The 16,792-nt window shown below is 42.2% G+C and overlaps 2 protein-coding genes and 2 non-coding genes across 5 annotated transcripts; all 4 read right to left on the bottom strand.

Annotated features, from left to right (window-relative positions):
• Positions 1 to 2,171: 2,171 nt before the first annotated feature.
• rpl3 (ribosomal protein L3) lies at positions 2,172 to 6,000 on the bottom strand. Its single transcript, XM_044332456.1, has 10 exons — positions 5,906 to 6,000; positions 5,128 to 5,320; positions 4,712 to 4,880; positions 4,195 to 4,330; positions 3,812 to 3,998; positions 3,538 to 3,698; positions 3,350 to 3,451; positions 3,166 to 3,261; positions 2,793 to 2,912; positions 2,172 to 2,311 (listed from the first exon to the last, which is right to left on the bottom strand). The coding sequence occupies exons 1-10, from the start codon at positions 5,906 to 5,908 to the stop codon at positions 2,267 to 2,269; spliced, it is 1,212 nt and encodes a 403-aa protein (XP_044188391.1). The 5' UTR covers positions 5,909 to 6,000; the 3' UTR covers positions 2,172 to 2,266.
• LOC122967829 lies at positions 2,399 to 2,531 on the bottom strand. Its single transcript, XR_006398686.1, has one exon. It is a non-coding gene; the product is annotated as a small nucleolar RNA SNORA54 (small nucleolar RNA).
• Positions 4,065 to 4,159, bottom strand: LOC122967833. Its single transcript, XR_006398689.1, has one exon. It is a non-coding gene; the product is annotated as a small nucleolar RNA U83B (small nucleolar RNA).
• A 919-nt stretch (positions 6,001 to 6,919) lies between the features above and the next one.
• slc25a39 (solute carrier family 25 member 39) lies at positions 6,920 to 16,690 on the bottom strand. Of its 2 annotated transcripts, XM_044332457.1 has the most exons (12): positions 16,147 to 16,690; positions 13,603 to 13,708; positions 13,456 to 13,515; positions 13,153 to 13,203; positions 11,818 to 11,927; positions 11,655 to 11,722; positions 11,423 to 11,547; positions 11,158 to 11,331; positions 9,308 to 9,417; positions 8,724 to 8,805; positions 8,544 to 8,624; positions 6,920 to 8,446 (listed from the first exon to the last, which is right to left on the bottom strand). In XM_044332457.1, exons 2-12 carry the CDS (start codon positions 13,700 to 13,702, stop codon positions 8,328 to 8,330), a joined length of 1,080 nt encoding a protein of 359 aa, XP_044188392.1. In that variant the 5' UTR covers positions 13,703 to 13,708; positions 16,147 to 16,690; the 3' UTR covers positions 6,920 to 8,327. The 2 variants fall into 2 exon arrangements, with proteins under 2 accessions (XP_044188392.1, XP_044188393.1); XM_044332458.1 differs by lacking the exon at positions 13,153 to 13,203.
• Positions 16,691 to 16,792: the final 102 nt, after the last annotated feature.

Below are 16,792 nucleotides of genomic sequence, written 5' to 3'. Positions count from 1 at the left end.
TCGACAAATGATTCAAAAATGCTGAAATGACTTCTTTAAATTGCTTTTTTGGTCAGTTTACAATCATATAAAGCGAAGAAAAGCAGCATATTTGAGAAGCTGGGAGCAGGAAAGGGGTCTAACAGCAGACCAGCAGATAGTCAGTGTTGGACCAGTAGTAGCCACCATGTCTGCGGCCTCCGTCGTGTGTAATAACGGTCTTGCGTGTGCGGTCGTCCCCCTCCGACAGTCTGTCCTCCTGTCAAGACGCCACGACGACACGCCACAGCACCACCCAACCACTTCCCTCGCTCTGCAGGACGGCCCGGCGTTGACTCCGTGCCAGGACACACACCGACACACAGATGCGCGCACACCTACTCGCGAGTACAAGCAACTGCACACACACACACACACACACACACACACTCTCTCATACATAAATCAAAATGCTTGGCCCTCCTCTCTGCTGTCCCAGCATGCACTCTGGTTACCTGGCTGCTGTCCCACTAGCAACAGCTGCTACCTCAGGACTGGACCACTGCATGATAGCACACACACACACACACACACACACACACACAAATGCAGTCACATAAAATAGCAACACTGACAATACAGGCCTCATTCATCAGTGGTGGAAAGTACAGTTACTCAAGTACTGAATAAGTACAATTTTGAGGTACTTTACTTGAGTATTTCCATGTGATGCTACTTTATACTCCCACTCCACGACATTTCAGAGGAAAATATTGTACTTTCTACTCCACTACATTTATTTGACAGCTTTAGTTACTTTCCAGATGAAGATTTGACACAATGGATAATATTCAGTATTTTCACATTGCTGTATTGATATTTTTACTTAAATAAAGGATGTGAATACTTCTTCCAGCACTTGCACGTGTCCCTGGCTCTGAGGAGAGCTCATCGGAGATGATGGAGGACTCGACTAATAGGGTGGAATGGTGCGGACAGGCCTTTGTGAAAAGTGCACAGAGATGCTGTTTGAGCAGATGCACGGGGTCATAAAGAGAGCACCTGCTGGGACACCTGACCTCACCTGAGTGGGACTGAGGGAGCAATTAATGGCATAATTCTAGACTTTTAACCGCCACATTTAGCAGGGATGGGGGGGGGGGGGCGTTACGTAAAGCTCAGGCTCTGCGGGTGCTTTGAACCGCAGCTCTGCCTGTGCTGCGGCAGGGCAGGGGTCAGAGCCTCTGGAGGTTATTATGTAACAGCGGGAGCCGTCTCCATGACTGTCCTCTGGCCACAGTGACACAAGGCTTCACCCCTTCTTCCACTGACGACCTCCCGCTGCTTCTACATGTACGGCAGGTCTTTGGTTTATCATAAGTGCCCTTTAGAGGGTATTTCTTCCTCGCTGTAGAACTGCTTTGGTGGAGAAAATGTGGAATTCTTCAAATGCTGCTCAATAGAGAACAATTGTACTTCAGCTGCAGGTTAATGGGGAGGCAGGACCTTGGAAATCCTTTTAGAAAATCCACATTTCTGCAAAGAGTGCTGAATATTATGCAGTGGCGTTTTGCGGGACATCTTAACGGCCTGTGGAGCCCTCTCAGGGTCTTCCTCATTACCTGCTGAAGAGGTGGTTTTACTTTTGGCAGTGATGAGTCAGAACGGATGACGGCGAGGCTTAATTACCGTACTGTGACTACTCAAGTTCTGATGTCAGCGGGATACAAGCCTTACAGCTCAAGGACACATATAGCCAGTTAAACATGCAATGTTAGCTAACGGAGGGTCTCACTGTCCATCAGTTCTGCACAGGTGGCTCCGCGCTCACAGCTGACGTCGACCTTTTCAGCCGCAACATGAGGCTGATCACATTTAACAAGCTCAGTGGACGATACGTTAACTTTATCTGCATCACATACAGCTAATAGTCCTCCACAAACTGTTCGTACGTCCTCAAGTGACTGAACTTTATCACAGAATCTGTTCTTCAGATGCCTTTTGTAAACTACCAATTACCTGTGTTGAATTATCAAGCTGTCATCTGCAACTTCCCCCAACATGCTGACTCAAGTCGAGCTACAAGGTTAAACACCAGCTGACCACAGATTTCCTCCGGTCTGAGCCAACAGACTCCTGTGATTTTATCGACTGCAACGAGGCCTCGACCTCTAAAAATCAGTTTCACTTTTAAAAAGAACACAAAAACTTCATTCTTTGGTTTGTTTTTTTTTTATTAAATAACTCTGCACAACAGTAATGATGGTGACAAACGATCCAGCAGAGACATTGCGTGTTGACAGGGACTTTAAGCAGTTTCCTCCTTGGAAATGCGGTCCTTCTTGAGTGGTCCCTATAGAAAGAGAAGAGAAACAAGACAATCAGTTGGATGCCAATACTTAGTCTGCCATTGGCTTGTTGTCCATGTTGGCTGAGTGGCCGGTGTTCCCAGAGAGTGAACAGGGAGCCAGCACAAACAGGCACTGCTCCCCTGCCTCACTGGAGTTCACTATGGCACTGGAATGGAACCCAGAGTTCATACTGAAGACTGAACCAGGTTACGAACAGTGCAGGACATTTACAAAACACATGTAGATATCTAACAGTGTCCAATATGTGTTTGTAGTGTTTTGAGTTTGATATAAGTTCATCTAGTGTGCTACATCTCATTTTGTGTTCTTAAAACAAGACTAATGAAGGATTTTGCAGCAACTTTGAATAAATGTAGTCGTCTTCGTGTGCAAACTAAACTTCCCCACAAGTCATTAACACACAACCACAAGGAGGAAGTTTACTGCAGACAAAAGTCTTAAAGACTCGGTGTTAAGTCGTACCATGAATGCCTTCTTTTCCTCCACAGTCTGGAAACGGCCGTGACCGAACTTGGAGGTGGTGTCGATGAACTTGAGGTCGATCTTCTCCAAGGCACGACGGCTGCTCTGCACCAGCAGAGACTGGAAAAAGCAAAAAAGAAATAAATTAAAGTCTAGAACATGATAGATGCAGATATTCAATCTTACAGAAAAGCCTTCTTTAATATAAATAAAGACTCTGGTGGCTTGTAAGACTACATTAATCTAGGTTTACGCTACACTCACAGTACATTAAACCATATAATGACCATTACATAATTCATCTTGAAGGAAATGTCTACAATTGGTCCCAATGTTAACTGATACTACAGAAGGCGATGCACTTCTTCCTCACCTTGCGCAGAGTCAGCACCCTCTTCTTGGTTCCAACCACACAGCCCTTCACCATGACAAAGTCATTGGTCACCTCTCCATAGTGGACAAATCCACCCTTTAAAAATAAAAACAAAATTAGTCACTTCTGTTCCCAGGCAAGATACAGCCAAAAACTTTGCTCAAGTTGCATGAACATAACTCACCAGGGGGTTGATGCTCTTGTTGGACAGATCGTACTCGGTGGCGGCGTTGTTCTTCACCAGCTTTCCATCCTTGGTGTGGTAGCCCTGGCCGATCTTGTAGATCTACAACATAAACAGTCGAGTTTAACCAACAGCCTGCTCGTCTGCAACACTGACACACAGACTTAAGGTGAGCCTCCTCTACGTACCTTCTTGTTGATCTCTGTGCGGTGGTGGTAACCCTTCTGACCAGCACGGGCCACAGAGAAAGCCACACGGGCAGGATGCCAGGCACCGATACAGGCCACCTTACGCAGACCACGATGGGTCTTGCGGGGAAGCTTCTTTGTGTGCCAACGGCTGGTGACACCTAGAAAAAGACAAGATACATTTGATCAGAGTCGAGATAAAAACGTTAAAGCAGACATGTCGCCTTGAGAATATCCTATAACTGCGTTTTAAAACAATTGCAGCCGATCTTACCCTTGTATCCGTGACCCTTGGTGATACCGATGACGTCGATCATCTCGTCCTGGGTGAAGACTGTGTTGACGGGAACGGCCTGCTCCAGCTTCTCACGGGCCCAGTCGACCTTGTCGGAGATGCTGCCTCCGTTCAGCTGCACCTCCATGAGGTGAGACTTCTTCTGCCTCAGGGGCAGCAGACGCATCTGCACAGAGATCAAAACGCAGGTCAGAACAGAGATATATCCACGACAGACTGAAGATTATAGCGAGTGAAGTCTCAGAAGGAAGGCAGCATGGAAGGTATCCTCATGTGTCTCGGGCGCCATGCCTGACGCAAAGATCCGTGGTCTCATCACTGACAAACAAGCAGGAAACAAGAAAAGAAGACGACATACTAACCTGTGTGTGGGCAATGATGCGGACGACCTGGCAGTACTTCTTCATGGCGGCAAAGTCCTTCTCCAGCTGCTTCTTGCCCTCGTCATCCTGCCATTTCTTGCAGTATTTAGTGAAGGCCTTCTTCTTGGACTTGTACCTGAGAGCATGCGGCGCAGCAAGGGGAGACAGAGGCACATGTAGGTTGGCACAGGTCCTTCGTAACCCCGGAGGGTCAGCGGAAGAACTCAGTGCTTAGCTGCTCGCCCTCCCTCCATGCGGACCGAGGGGGGCTGCGCCAGCTAGTAAAGATTTCGGCTCATGGCACAGTTTCTAAGCAGCACTTTCCACTGGCCAGAGGAGCCCGGAGCTCATCAGGGCACACGGCGCCTGAGCGGAGCTGCCACAGAGGCCACCGTACTGTTAGACTCACTCAGTGAAAACTCAGAATGTGTTTCATCTTCACTGGGCAACTAACGTCTGCTTCATACACTTTATTACATTCAAGTTTGAATTTATAAAGTTTTCTTTAGCATCTCACCAGTTCTTGTAGAAGCGACGCTTGCACTCATCACTGACGTGCTCGGCGAAGATGGTCTTGAAGGAACGCAGGCCGCGGGGGGTGTTGACGTAACCCACAACGCCAACCACAATCATGGGGGGTGTCTCCACAATGGTCACAGCCTCCACCACTTCCTTCTTGTTCACCTCTTCATAAGAAAAAGCAACAATTAAATTAAGACCTTTTGAACTTTCATGATGTAAAATACGTTTTCTAGACTATGGTGTAGACTGCGCTCAGTGCTCGACATTCAGCAAGGGGTTTAAACCCATTCTGTCCGCCCGTCGAGAGTCTCATCACAGGCAGAACAAACCACAAGTTACTTAATAAATACTCCAATAAAATCAATAACCTCTGGCTTATAATATATTTTCTTAACAGAAAGATTTACTCACTTGAGCCAGGTCTGTCGACCTCACGGACAATGTGTGTCATGCCGGCCTTGTAGCCCAGGAAGGCGGTCAGGTGCACGGGTTTGCTGGGGTCATCCTTGGGGAAGCTCTTGGCCTTACCGCGATGGCGACGACTCCTCTTGCGGGGCAGGAAGCCCAGCGATCCGTGGCGCGGAGCCGAAAACTTACGGTGGGACTGTGAAGGGGAAGAAACTGTTAGCTGATCCAGCCGACATTCAAAAATGGCCTAAAATTGCAGTTAGCCAAGTGGGTCCTGAATATAGAATGGACGTGTATGTGCTTGGTTTCACAGTAGATTTCATTTAACTAAATTAGGTTGATGGTTACATTCAGGGCAACTTAGCTAACCACGCCGCTAGCTTAGTTAGCAAGCATGCTCGTGAAGTTTTATGATGCAAAATACACTTTCTAAACTAAGGTGTAGACTGCGCTCAGTGCTCGACATTCAGCAAGGGGGTTAAACCCATTCTGTCCGCCCGTCGAGAGTCTCATCACAGGCAGAACAAACCATAAGTTAGCTAATAAAGTCCTACAAGCAGCCATTTTGGGCCGTTAACTTAGAGGCCGGTATGGTTGTGCGTGCATCACAAACGCATTGAGCTACGATTCAGATTTAAATACTACAAAAATATACGCGACCGATCTTCTAAAATGTCTATAAAAGAAGTATGACTCCTTAAAACAAGTGAAATCTGTCAGATGCTTTAGATGACAGATGGATTGCTGTCTTGAGTATCGGCAGCGTGGAGAGCACACTCACCATTTTGTCTCCAATCCGATTCAAAGAGGCCTTCCTGAGGAGCGAACCGTTGTTATATGTAAAAGAAAATATCGCGAGACTCAGCGTGACTATCCTCAACTAAGCCCCACCCCCGGGACTTCACTATGGAAACGTGTGAAACTCAGCAGCCACTACACGCCGCTGTTTGACTTGAATATTTTCATGTATTACGGCAGAAATCACTTGCAATCATCAAATATAAGACAAAATTTAAAGTGTCACTCGTATTTACATATGACTTGGCGAATTGCATATATACACATACAAATTTGTCTTGACAAACCATATTTTTGCTCTCTGTACAGTACATTACAGTGTTAGTACTGTATTATATCTGTATTTTTCATAGTTTACAACTATATTGAAATGGGAAAAAAATACATTGAAGTTTTTCTCCACTGTGTGCCAGTTTCTGTGAACATTATTCGAAATTAACATGTGCAACACAGCGTTTATTTGGTTGTTTTTGGTTTTATTATTTTATTTAAGTACTTTTTGGACATTTTTATGTATTTACAGAATGTATACATGTACAAAATTGAAAGTGTCGCTTATATTTACATATTACTTGACAAAAAGTACATGTAAATATATCACTTTGTCTTGACAAACCATTTGTCATGTATTTTTTGAGTATTTCTGCTCTTTTTACAGTTCAATGCAGTATTTACTGCATATTTTTCAGTTATTAACTATATTTAAATGGTACCAAAATGCATTTAATTTGTTCTCCACTATGTGTCAATTTCTGTGTATATTATTCCAAATGTACATATACAATCTGGTGCTTATTTTTACTATTTCATTAAAGTATTTTTTGGCCATTTTTATGCTTTAGTAGTGAGACACAGTATATGTATCTCTCACTATCAGCATTTACAGGACATAAATGCTGATAGTGAGAGAGATATATAAACACCACTTCTTTGTTATCTTAAATAATGTTGGACATTTACAGACTCCTAAATAAATATAAATCACACAACATAAAAATGGAGCTGTCTTATAGTTTATTATCATTTAATTCATAAAAAACAACGGAAACATTCTACCTTTTTTGGTTAAGGCAGCAATATTGTTTTATGATCCAGTGTTGTAACAAGTTCTGATAATGTCTCCACTGCAGGCAAGAAATTCAAAAGTAATTTAACGCCACAATGCCACGCAGGGAAGTTTGGAAAGCCTTTTGTTTTTTTTTCTTTTTCGCACCACCGTACCTTGGCAAATTTTCAGAACATTTGTGTGTGATATTTGTGAAGCTGGTTGTGGAGGTTTTCACAGATGTTGAACATTGTTGCTCTTTGTAATATAATCATAGCATAAACTGCTAAATCCATGCATCGACATAAAATTCCAAGAAGGCTTGCATTAATTTCGTTTGACGAAATAAGTGCATGTTCACTCATTATAACCAGGCCTTCTGTGTCAAATACTATGGCTTTCCTCCGATTGTGAGAACAGAAAAGAGGCATACATTCAACAAACATAACAACCTGTAGTTAACTTTTATGATTTCATTTCACATCTCTTGTGTTGTAAATGTAAAGTGCTACCAATGGTCGAACTTATCCCACATACAAAACAGATTTGTCAGTCATCTACTTAGTAGATGAAAATCAAAACTTCAATACTTTACTGCTACAGGAATGCAGAGTAATGCAGTAATGCTAATGCAGGGTGAGCCAGCTTATTTAGATTCTGTCTTGAATTAAGCTGTACGCTCCATGCAGTTTGTCAGGCAATACAAAGTATGAGAATGAGAACATTTTCCTAAAACTTGTGCTATATTACCGATGCAGTGTTTTTAGATTTTCCCATTAAGCATTACTCCTTACACCTCAGTCCTGCATAGATCAAGTTATGTCATTTTAACGTATTCAGAGGTTCAGATGACAACAGCCTTGTCAGCGTCTTCATCATAAACAATTGTCTGTAGTGGGTATTGAACATGTGAAACTTCCAGGTAAGAGAGAATCATTGAATTATCACAGGACTTATCATTACTGTATTTTTGAGAATGTGCACAGAGGTGTGATCCGTGTCCTTGGAGTTTGGTACAAGTCCCTTCCTTTGCTCATCCAAAAAACATTCTCCTTAAAGATTTCCACGTCCGTTAGTCAAACTCCACATTGTGTTCGAGGATCAAGTTGTGTCTCAAGTCTTAACCACAGTAACATTTCAAGAGAGTGGACTTGCAGGGCGCAGCATCCCAGAAATGTGCGGAATCCTCTTCTTCACTTTAAAATAAAAAACAACAAAAAAAAAAAAACAAATCCTCTTCCTCAAGACTCGGTTTGAGAAGACCTTGTCCCAACTGTCCTGGTATTAAAGTCTGCATCTGTGTGTTGCCATGAACTCTTTTCTCCTACTGAGCAACACCCAGCGCAACGCCGACAACCCTTCAAGATGCCAGTCGCTCTCGATCAAGGTTCATCTTCTGGAAGAAGGTCTTTCCAAACTCATAGGTGCTGATCATAACAGCACAGGCTGGGGCCACTTTGATCACCCTGGGCATGAAACCTGCGAAAAAATACAAAAAGTTTTCACTTCAGTTTCAGCTTTTAGCAAAGCAAAAATGATGTTTTTTATATTGATTTAAGACTGCATGAGTGTGCACCTGCAAAAAGGCCCCTGTAGCCCAGTTCAGTCCGAATTTCTTTCATTATGTGCCATGTGGATGTGGTTCTCTTTAAGGGAACTAGGAGAGAGAGTAATCAGAAGATTTAACATTGCACATAAGTAAATACATACAGGAAACACAACTGCCTGCATCACAGAGAATAAGCACAAAACAGACCTCCTAGAGTATCCATCTCTCCCAGTTGAATCTGCCTGCGAGTCTTCACCACGTCAAAAGGCAGCGTCAGGATTGCAGCGATCTGGATAACGTGACGGACATGAACAGTCAAATTCTGGACGATACATAGCTGCTGCTGCAATGATTACACCTCAAAAGCTTAAATATTATCCACACGTGAAGGATAACTTCACGACTCGTATCAGGAGGGCAGTTGCTTAATTATTGCTCAAGAGACATTACGTTGTGGATGTGGGTCAAAAACTGGCCTACTTCTCTAAACATATCCCTGACAATGCGCTCATTGTTAAGAGCCGGACCTGAAGTAGTAGGAGGTGTGATGTATTTATAAAAGAATAGATCACCTTGGTCAGTAAAATTAAAGAAAACATCCTGATTTCTCAAGGCTGCATTTTTTTTTAATGCATTCTAACTGAATTAATCAGAATTTTAGACCGACGGTTATCATGTCTTATCATTTACTAATAATTGTTAATGAAATATGAACACTACAGTCAGTAGTAATTAAAAACAGATTTAATATGGAGGACAGGTGTGTGTTTTCATTAACGTTGAGAACTCACAGCTCCAGAGATGGCGCCTGCTGTAAAGCTGATGGAGAAGTTGGCTTGAGGCCTTCGGGCTTGTTCACAGAGCTGAGCCTTCACCAGTTCATAGTTAAACCAGTACAGGGCTGCAAATACACACAAACAGTTGTTTTGCTCCACATTGTAGTCATCTTAAACTTTGTACTTTGTCATTTTTCTGTCAAAATTTGACAGCATGTAATCCACAAAAAAGGTTTCTATGTTTATTTAACTCCCCAAATGTATCTTTTAGGTATCAAACACTCGCCCTCGGGGAGCTGGAGAGGTAGCTGTAAATGGTTTGTAGTTTCATGGTACAAAAAGTCAAAACATTCACATAAATTTCTCAGATCCATCCATCAGTCTAAGTGGGTTTCACTTTTGCAATTTCACTTTCACATTTTTGCAAAACTATGGCTCTAAATGCTTCTTCCTGCAGAGCTTCAAGCGGCGGTACCACAACAGAGAAGCAGTGTATTTAACTTTGTTCCAGACCTGCCGACCCTCCACGAATTTTTTGAGTACCATTTCCGCGACATAGATGTCAGATGCAAATCACTGCTGTTCGCACAATGAATTATTGTACATAATTTGCAAACATGCGTACACCATTTGCATACATGCAGCAGTCAAGCAGACAAAAATTTGAGGGATGCACTGATATGAAAATTCTTGATACCGATAACAGATTGTTTACAAAAATATGTGCAGATGCCTCTACTGTTAGTCCGTCATTTATGCTTGTTTGTCCATTTGTCTTTCACCTGCCTGAACACAGCTTACTAAGGAACACAATTTCACTCAGGCTACACATAACCTGCTACTACTGCTGCATTTATATAGTTTCTATTGTTTACAACCTCCACAATTATCAAACTTTAAGCCAATTTGATTTTTGAAAATATGATTTTCAGCTGATTTGAACAGATGATGACAATGTAGCTGTAAAACCCTAAACAGACTATTTTGTGACTATGGTGAAATAAATATTTTTAGAGCTGATTAATACAACAGTTCTCATTATAGGAAGGCGATGACTGAACAGCATGATGACCTAATGACAATACAGGCTGAATATGAACGTGACTGTTGAAACTTGTAGAAGTCATCACATCCCTCTATTTCTGCAGCACATTAACTCACTTTTTTCCCCATCATGCCACTGCTCCTCTTATTACCGTTACGGGTTTGGCTGCTGCGATAATTATGAGTACACACTTTAAAAGTCACGTTTTACAATCTGCGTCACACGGACAATATATCCTAACGTTACTTTGCCACCTTAAATGCCTGGTGAACAAACAAGCTAGCTTGCAAATTACCTAACATTAGGCTAAGTCTGCGTTAACTTAACTCAATTCACAATTTCAACTTTCCACATCCACCCCAGTCCGTTTGCAAAGGAGTTAAAAGAAGCGTCCTCACTTGAGGAAATAGCCAGCCGGAGTGAGGAGGGGGAACGAGAGGGATAAAATCATGTTGCTGTCGATTTGCAGCCTCTTGAAATGACATTACGCATTTGTCAATCATGATTCATCCCCGCTTGATATTTGGGTGAAGGCTAGAGGAATGAATCCGGTGCTATGGTTGGTCGAATTCTTCTTCTTTTATTGCTTTTCAGCAGGCTACAGGCATACAGGTTGACAGGTCTGCATGTTCTAATGAAGTGACAGCAGTTTTGAGACATACTAAAGATTTTAAAATCACAACAGAGGATTTTGTTGCAGGAGCGGTTCGATGAGTTTCTATTGAGGATTAGATTAATTTTTCAACCTATAAAACTTCATCATACAGTCACATTTCAAAGTCTATGGGGGGGGATGTATCGTCATCTGTGCTGCTCTCACCAGAGAAGGGAACGTCTCTGAGAACGGTGGGTCCCCAGCCCCTCCACAGTGACAGCAGGCCGTCCTGGGCCACAGCAGAGCGGATACACACCGCCAGCTCACTGTAGGACAGCCGACGCGACTGCATCTTCGTCCTCACCAGCTCCAGAGGGCTGATCACTGTCACAGCCCCCACTGCAACACACACACATACATATAGTGGAAGTCAAAAACAAACAACAATCGTACAATTAGGATGTATGTTTTTGTGTTTTCATGCACTCACGTCTGGCAAGACCCCCGGCAACAAGGGGTATATGGATGCCCTGGAAACCCAGACCACATCTTAGGAAGTCCCGCAGCTGGTCGTAGCAGGTGAAGTAGATGACAGTGGCAGGTACCGCCATAACCCTAAATACACACACAAATAAAGAGAGTTTCAAATTAATAAGAGCACTTACATCAGTGTTTTTATACAAGTGTTTTTAACATTTTCTTGCTGAGAGTTTGATATTCACAGTGTCGGTGGGAGCCCACTCCACAAAGACCTGAGCCCTTCATGACGAGTGATTTTCACAAAAGCATCCTGTGGCACAAAAAAAATCAAAACAAACAAACTTGACATATTTCAAACCATTTTGTGGGTAAACAGATTGTTCCGACCGCGGCGATCGTACTCACCAGAGTCCCGCTGAAATGTGTCGGTGTTTTGTACCAGCTGGTGCAGCTGGTTCCATTCTGACACACGTAGATGTGATCCATCAGCCCATTACAATACAGGAAACACTTCCCTGTGACAGACATAACAACTCATGGTCAGAAGAACTAAAAATACCAACAAAGCACACAGTAACTGTAAGACTCCAGCAATAAGAGGATCTAAACACAAGCTTCTGGGGAAACATGTAAATCAGGGTTTCTGATGTGTTCGCCAAATTAAAGTTAAGACCTTTTTAATGCCACATAGAATTAATGTAATACTGTTAACCCAGAAATTTATTCATTTTTGTCAGTAGTCTCCAGCTCCTACTAATATAATTATTCAATTAACATGACTTGGACTTGAATAATTGGCAGAAAATGGATTAATTGGACGGATTAACCAATTACAAAATCATTTATAATTTAAGTTGATTAAAGTTTTTCAAAACATTGACGCTAATTATTAAACGAAGAGCTTCCTCACTACTGTGGCCAACAGTAACAATGGAGAATTGAGCTTCCTGCAGCACAATCCACTGTCATGTCATCTCACCTGTAGTTAACAGATGCATAACGCCTCGCCACAGCCGCAACCACATAAAAAAAAAAAAGCTTGAACTAATGATGATGTCTATGGAAGGCAAGAAGATTTAAGACTTTTTAATACCTTCTTGTTTTGAGAGAGCTGAATTCAATGCTTTTTAAGACTTTTCCAGACCCTGATAAATAGTTATAACTGTTATGAACTAATCTGTATAGCCTTTACGGAGAAGAGAAATGTGATGAATAATACATTCGACGGCAATGACCGCAGAGCTACTCGGGAGATAAGATCAGGGCTGTCCTTGTCACTGCTTACTCTGCCTGTTTGTTTAAAGCCGACTATCGACAAAACCTTTGAGGAAACTCTAAAAAAAGGTTCATTTCACAACCAGCCCCCCGCTATGCATTTTACCATGTGGAAATATCGCAGGAGAGAAAAAACATAACATTCACTAGTGACTGGATCATGACTGAGCAGGAGTAAAGAAAATCTGCCAGAATAAAAGGTTGAGTCGTATAACTTAAGACTTCATACACCAACAAACAAAAATACGACTAAGGGGGCCAAGCAGTGAAACAAAAACATGCACATTTACAACTGATAAAAATCACGTGGGTCTATTTGCAAAGGGAGGGGGGGGCTTGCTGTAGTTTGACCACGTGGCCGAACACAGAAAGCTGTGATGCAACGGTGTGTTTTCAAACCACAAGCCATGATTAGCATGCAGGAGCAGCAGCAGCAGCAACAGCAGCAGCAGGTCAGATACTCACACTTGGAAGGGCGGATGACACCACCCCATGGAGCAGATTCAGGAGCTAAAGCTATGAGGGAGAAAAAAAAAAAAAAGCAAAGGCAGGATAGAGAATAGAGAAAAGACAAGAGACATAGCGTGTAAAAAAAACATAGATATGAAGAGAGCACAAGAGACACAAAGGACAGGTGCAGTCGGGTTAGAAAAGCATCGAGATAAAAATGGCATCCACGAGCAGCTGTTAAAAGCAAAGACTCCAACAATAGAGATAAAATGTAATACAACACCATAGAAGAAGAAGACTTCTAGATCCTTGTCTTACCTTGGTGGAACGGCGTCTGCTGAGCCTGCAGCCTGATCTTCACAACATCCAGCGGTGTGACTGTAAACAAATAAAGTAATTGATTGAGAAACTGATTGCAGCGCATGAGAAAATGTGGCAAACGTGTCTTTGTTTCCATTATCTCACCAAAAATAGATGTGAGGAGGGCTCCAGTGCCAGAGGCCAGCATCTGCTGCACTGGAGAGATTGCAGCCACAGCGCCGCTAACGGCCTGCTCCCCCATCATGCCCACCTGTCAGACCGAGAAAAAAAAAAAAAACATACCACGTCACACTGAGAACACTATGTACTCTCACTAAACTTCACAGGAGGTGTTTTCTGAGCCTGTCCAACAATGTAGTTTGATCTTGTTTGCTGCGGCCAGGTGTCCCTGTCCTCTTGTTATGTAATACAATTAAAAGGAGGAGTGCTGGTGTCTCGCTGGATAAGAAACCTTACACCTTGAGTGTCTGGTTAAGTAATAATGCTGATTGTGTGATTTCAGCTCCTGAGATGCTCTAAATTAGTGTCATGGCAACACAAATTAGGTAAGAAAGTGTTACCCAACTGTTTTAACTGACCTATTATCATTACTGTGTAATAAAGTCAGACCAGGCGTCCTGCAATGATGTGAGCTGGTTTAGTCTAGGTGGAGCTGCCATAATGGGGTCGTTGAAACATCACGATAGCTTATCTATAATGTGCACGTCTCCAATCTCACCACACAGCCACCGAGAGCCTCTTCTCCTGGCCCACTCCTAACTGAGAGAGCGGCTAAATAAAACATCTAAAATCAGCCATAAACTCATATTATTTGATCAAGAAATGTGCTTCTGACATATGTGATGTTTACTGTTGATTGAAAAATCATCCACAGCGGCGAACAAATGCATTACTAGCAGCCAAGACATGAAAGAGCAGGGTGGCTTGCATGCAACTCTGAATTGTCTGAATGTGCTTTAGGAAAATGAGCACTGTGGAGGACTTTTTTGTTTGTTTTTTGATGAATAACAGCCATCTCTAACTTTCCTGTTTGTCTACCTGTGTGCCTGACATTTGTTTCCTCTGGCTCGTCCTATTTCGAGAGTTAATTACACTTTAGTCTGACAGTTATAGCCACTTGGCCCTCGAGGTTTGCCCCGCCAATAAGCTGCTTTGCCAAACAGGTGTTGTTCTCCTGTTCTACTGCATGCAAAAAAATTAGATGTGGGGGACAGGTTCACAATTTTTTCTGTCTTAAAACAACAGTCAGGTGTCCATGTGAGCAGTGAAAGGGGTTTTCCTCGATGTAATCATTCCTCCTGTTCATACTGGCTGTTAAAAGATCCCCTTCAAATGTGCTTTCAATATAAGTGATGGAGGCCAAAATCCCCAGTGTGTCCACAAAGTTATTAAAAGTTGATGTGAAGCTTATATGAGGCTTCAGCAGTCTGAGTTAGTCATATCAAATGGATATCTGACACATTTAGTCTTTTTAGCATGAAACTCCCTCTTTTTGTTTCCATAGACAATGTTTCCCTGTTGAGCTGCGCTGACGCTTCATAATAGCTTCAGATAAACTGTTAAATACATCACTTACATTATAAGTGCATTATGAAGGGATCTTCTAATGGTCAGTATGAACAGGAGGAATGATTACAGCAAGAAAAATATGTGTCAGTGTTCATTTGGGCAGTTGACTGTTGTTTTAAGACACCCTTGAAAAATTGTGAACCTGTCCTTTAATGTCATTTCTGTCACCTTCACATAAGTTACACAACATTGCAAGCAGTTTCATCATGTCCTCATCTCATCCTCAACATGCTAAACCTCAATTACACACTACACTCATGTTGACAATATATAAGTTAATGAAAAAGCGGAAACGACACATTCACTACCTTCACGTTAGATTAGATTAATGTTTTACTGTTGGATTGTCCAAATCAGAAACTCAAATGATAAAACCTAACCTTGCTGGACAGACAGTTTAGTAAATGTACGAAATTAAATGTTGTCACAATCTGTCCATTTCCTACTTTACTACGTTATTTTACTTAATACACGAACAAAGTTGTTATATTTTAAGCCACACTAGAGGAGTCAAAATCAATAATTAAGAAAATGCATTGAAACCTCGTCCAAATATGTAGAAAACGTTATTCTGTAAACGTGCCGAAACTTTACTTATCATAACTATGGATGTATTGATCATAACCGTTATGTGAACTATTGTGAATTGAAATTATACTAGAGTCTTGTAACAGAAAAGGACAGTGACAATAATATAATAGTAATAAAAGTACAGTAAATAGATATATTAAAACCAAATAAAGGCAATTCTACATGTTTTCAAAAATGTGATTATAGTAAACGATTGTACAGATACTCTTCTTGTTTTGAAGAGGTTTTAGAGGTCAAAAAATGTGTGAAATCATGAAGGAACAGAGAAAATATTGGTAATTTCCTGAAAAAAAGACATTTGTGAATAAAAAACGTACCCATTACAATCATCACATTAACAATAAAATCAATTGTAGGGTGTTTACATCCAAAATATATTATAACATCTTTAATAGAAAGTTTAAAATTATGCATTTGATAGAAACGGACCTGTCACCTGAGTCGTTAGCTAAGTTAGCTTTTTAGGTAACGTTATCGGCTCATTCAAGCTAGCTTAGCTAGCTAGCTAACCAAGCTAACGTTACTCACCTCTACTTTAGCTGCGAGCGTCGTTGTAAAATATATCCGCCTTCATCCATCACAGTCACACTAACGTTCCGTTGCCACATTTATTAGCTAACGTTAAATTCCTCTACAATGCCACAACCTCCTCCGTTTCTCCATTGTGGATAACCAGTAAACATGTTTTTGGACTGAGCTTGCAGTTTGTAAGTCGCAGACGTGCAGACAAGTCGCACACGCAGAATACAGACTTCACAGATCTATATATGACTTGGCTCGTCTTACTGACGAGTGAGACCGGTCCCTATGTTGTGTAGATCTGCGGTGGAGCGGCAGGCCCCGCCCCCTGCCTCCGCGGCGGCTGTAGCTCTGGCGCCGCCTGCTGGACGCGGCGGTGCGTTGCGCTGCAGCTGTCGCATGTAAACAAGTTTGTCCATCAGTTCAGCTCCAACCTACAGCGCATACGGCTAAACTGGAGCAAGTTTAACACGTCACGTATAATTTAAAATGTTATAATTTAATGGAAGTGACAAAGAGAGGCGCTGTTAAGTATTCAGAGAGAGTGTGAGCTGCTCCTCTTCTCTGCCCATCTCTCTCTCTCTCTCTCTCTCTCTCTCTCTCTCTCTCTCTCTCTCTCTCTCTCTCTCTCTCTCTCTCTCTCTCCTCTCTCGGG

Source organism: Thunnus albacares, chromosome 17 (assembly GCF_914725855.1).
Source record: "Thunnus albacares chromosome 17, fThuAlb1.1, whole genome shotgun sequence".
Classification (NCBI taxonomy): domain Eukaryota; kingdom Metazoa; phylum Chordata; class Actinopteri; order Scombriformes; family Scombridae; genus Thunnus; species Thunnus albacares.
The sequence above is the reverse complement of the archived record's forward strand: the minus strand, read 5'-3'. Positions and strand labels throughout refer to the sequence as shown.

Excerpts from the sequence above, each read along its gene's own strand:
- slc25a39 (XM_044332457.1), bottom strand. The coding sequence starts at position 13,702 with ATGATGGGGGAGCAGGCCGTTAGCGGCGCTGTGGCTGCAATCTCTCCA. Across the intron at positions 13,516-13,602 it reads CCTCCTCACATCTATTTTTG|TCACACCGCTGGATGTTGTG; the intron begins GTGAGATAATGG and ends ATTTGTTTACAG. Across the intron at positions 13,204-13,455 it reads GCAGACGCCGTTCCACCAAG|CTTTAGCTCCTGAATCTGCT; the intron begins GTAAGACAAGGA and ends TCTCCCTCATAG.
- rpl3 (XM_044332456.1), bottom strand. Across the intron at positions 4,331-4,711 it reads CGTCGCTTCTACAAGAACTG|GTACAAGTCCAAGAAGAAGG; the intron begins GTGAGATGCTAA and ends GCATGCTCTCAG. Across the intron at positions 3,699-3,811 it reads CAAGGGTCACGGATACAAGG|GTGTCACCAGCCGTTGGCAC; the intron begins GTAAGATCGGCT and ends GTCTTTTTCTAG.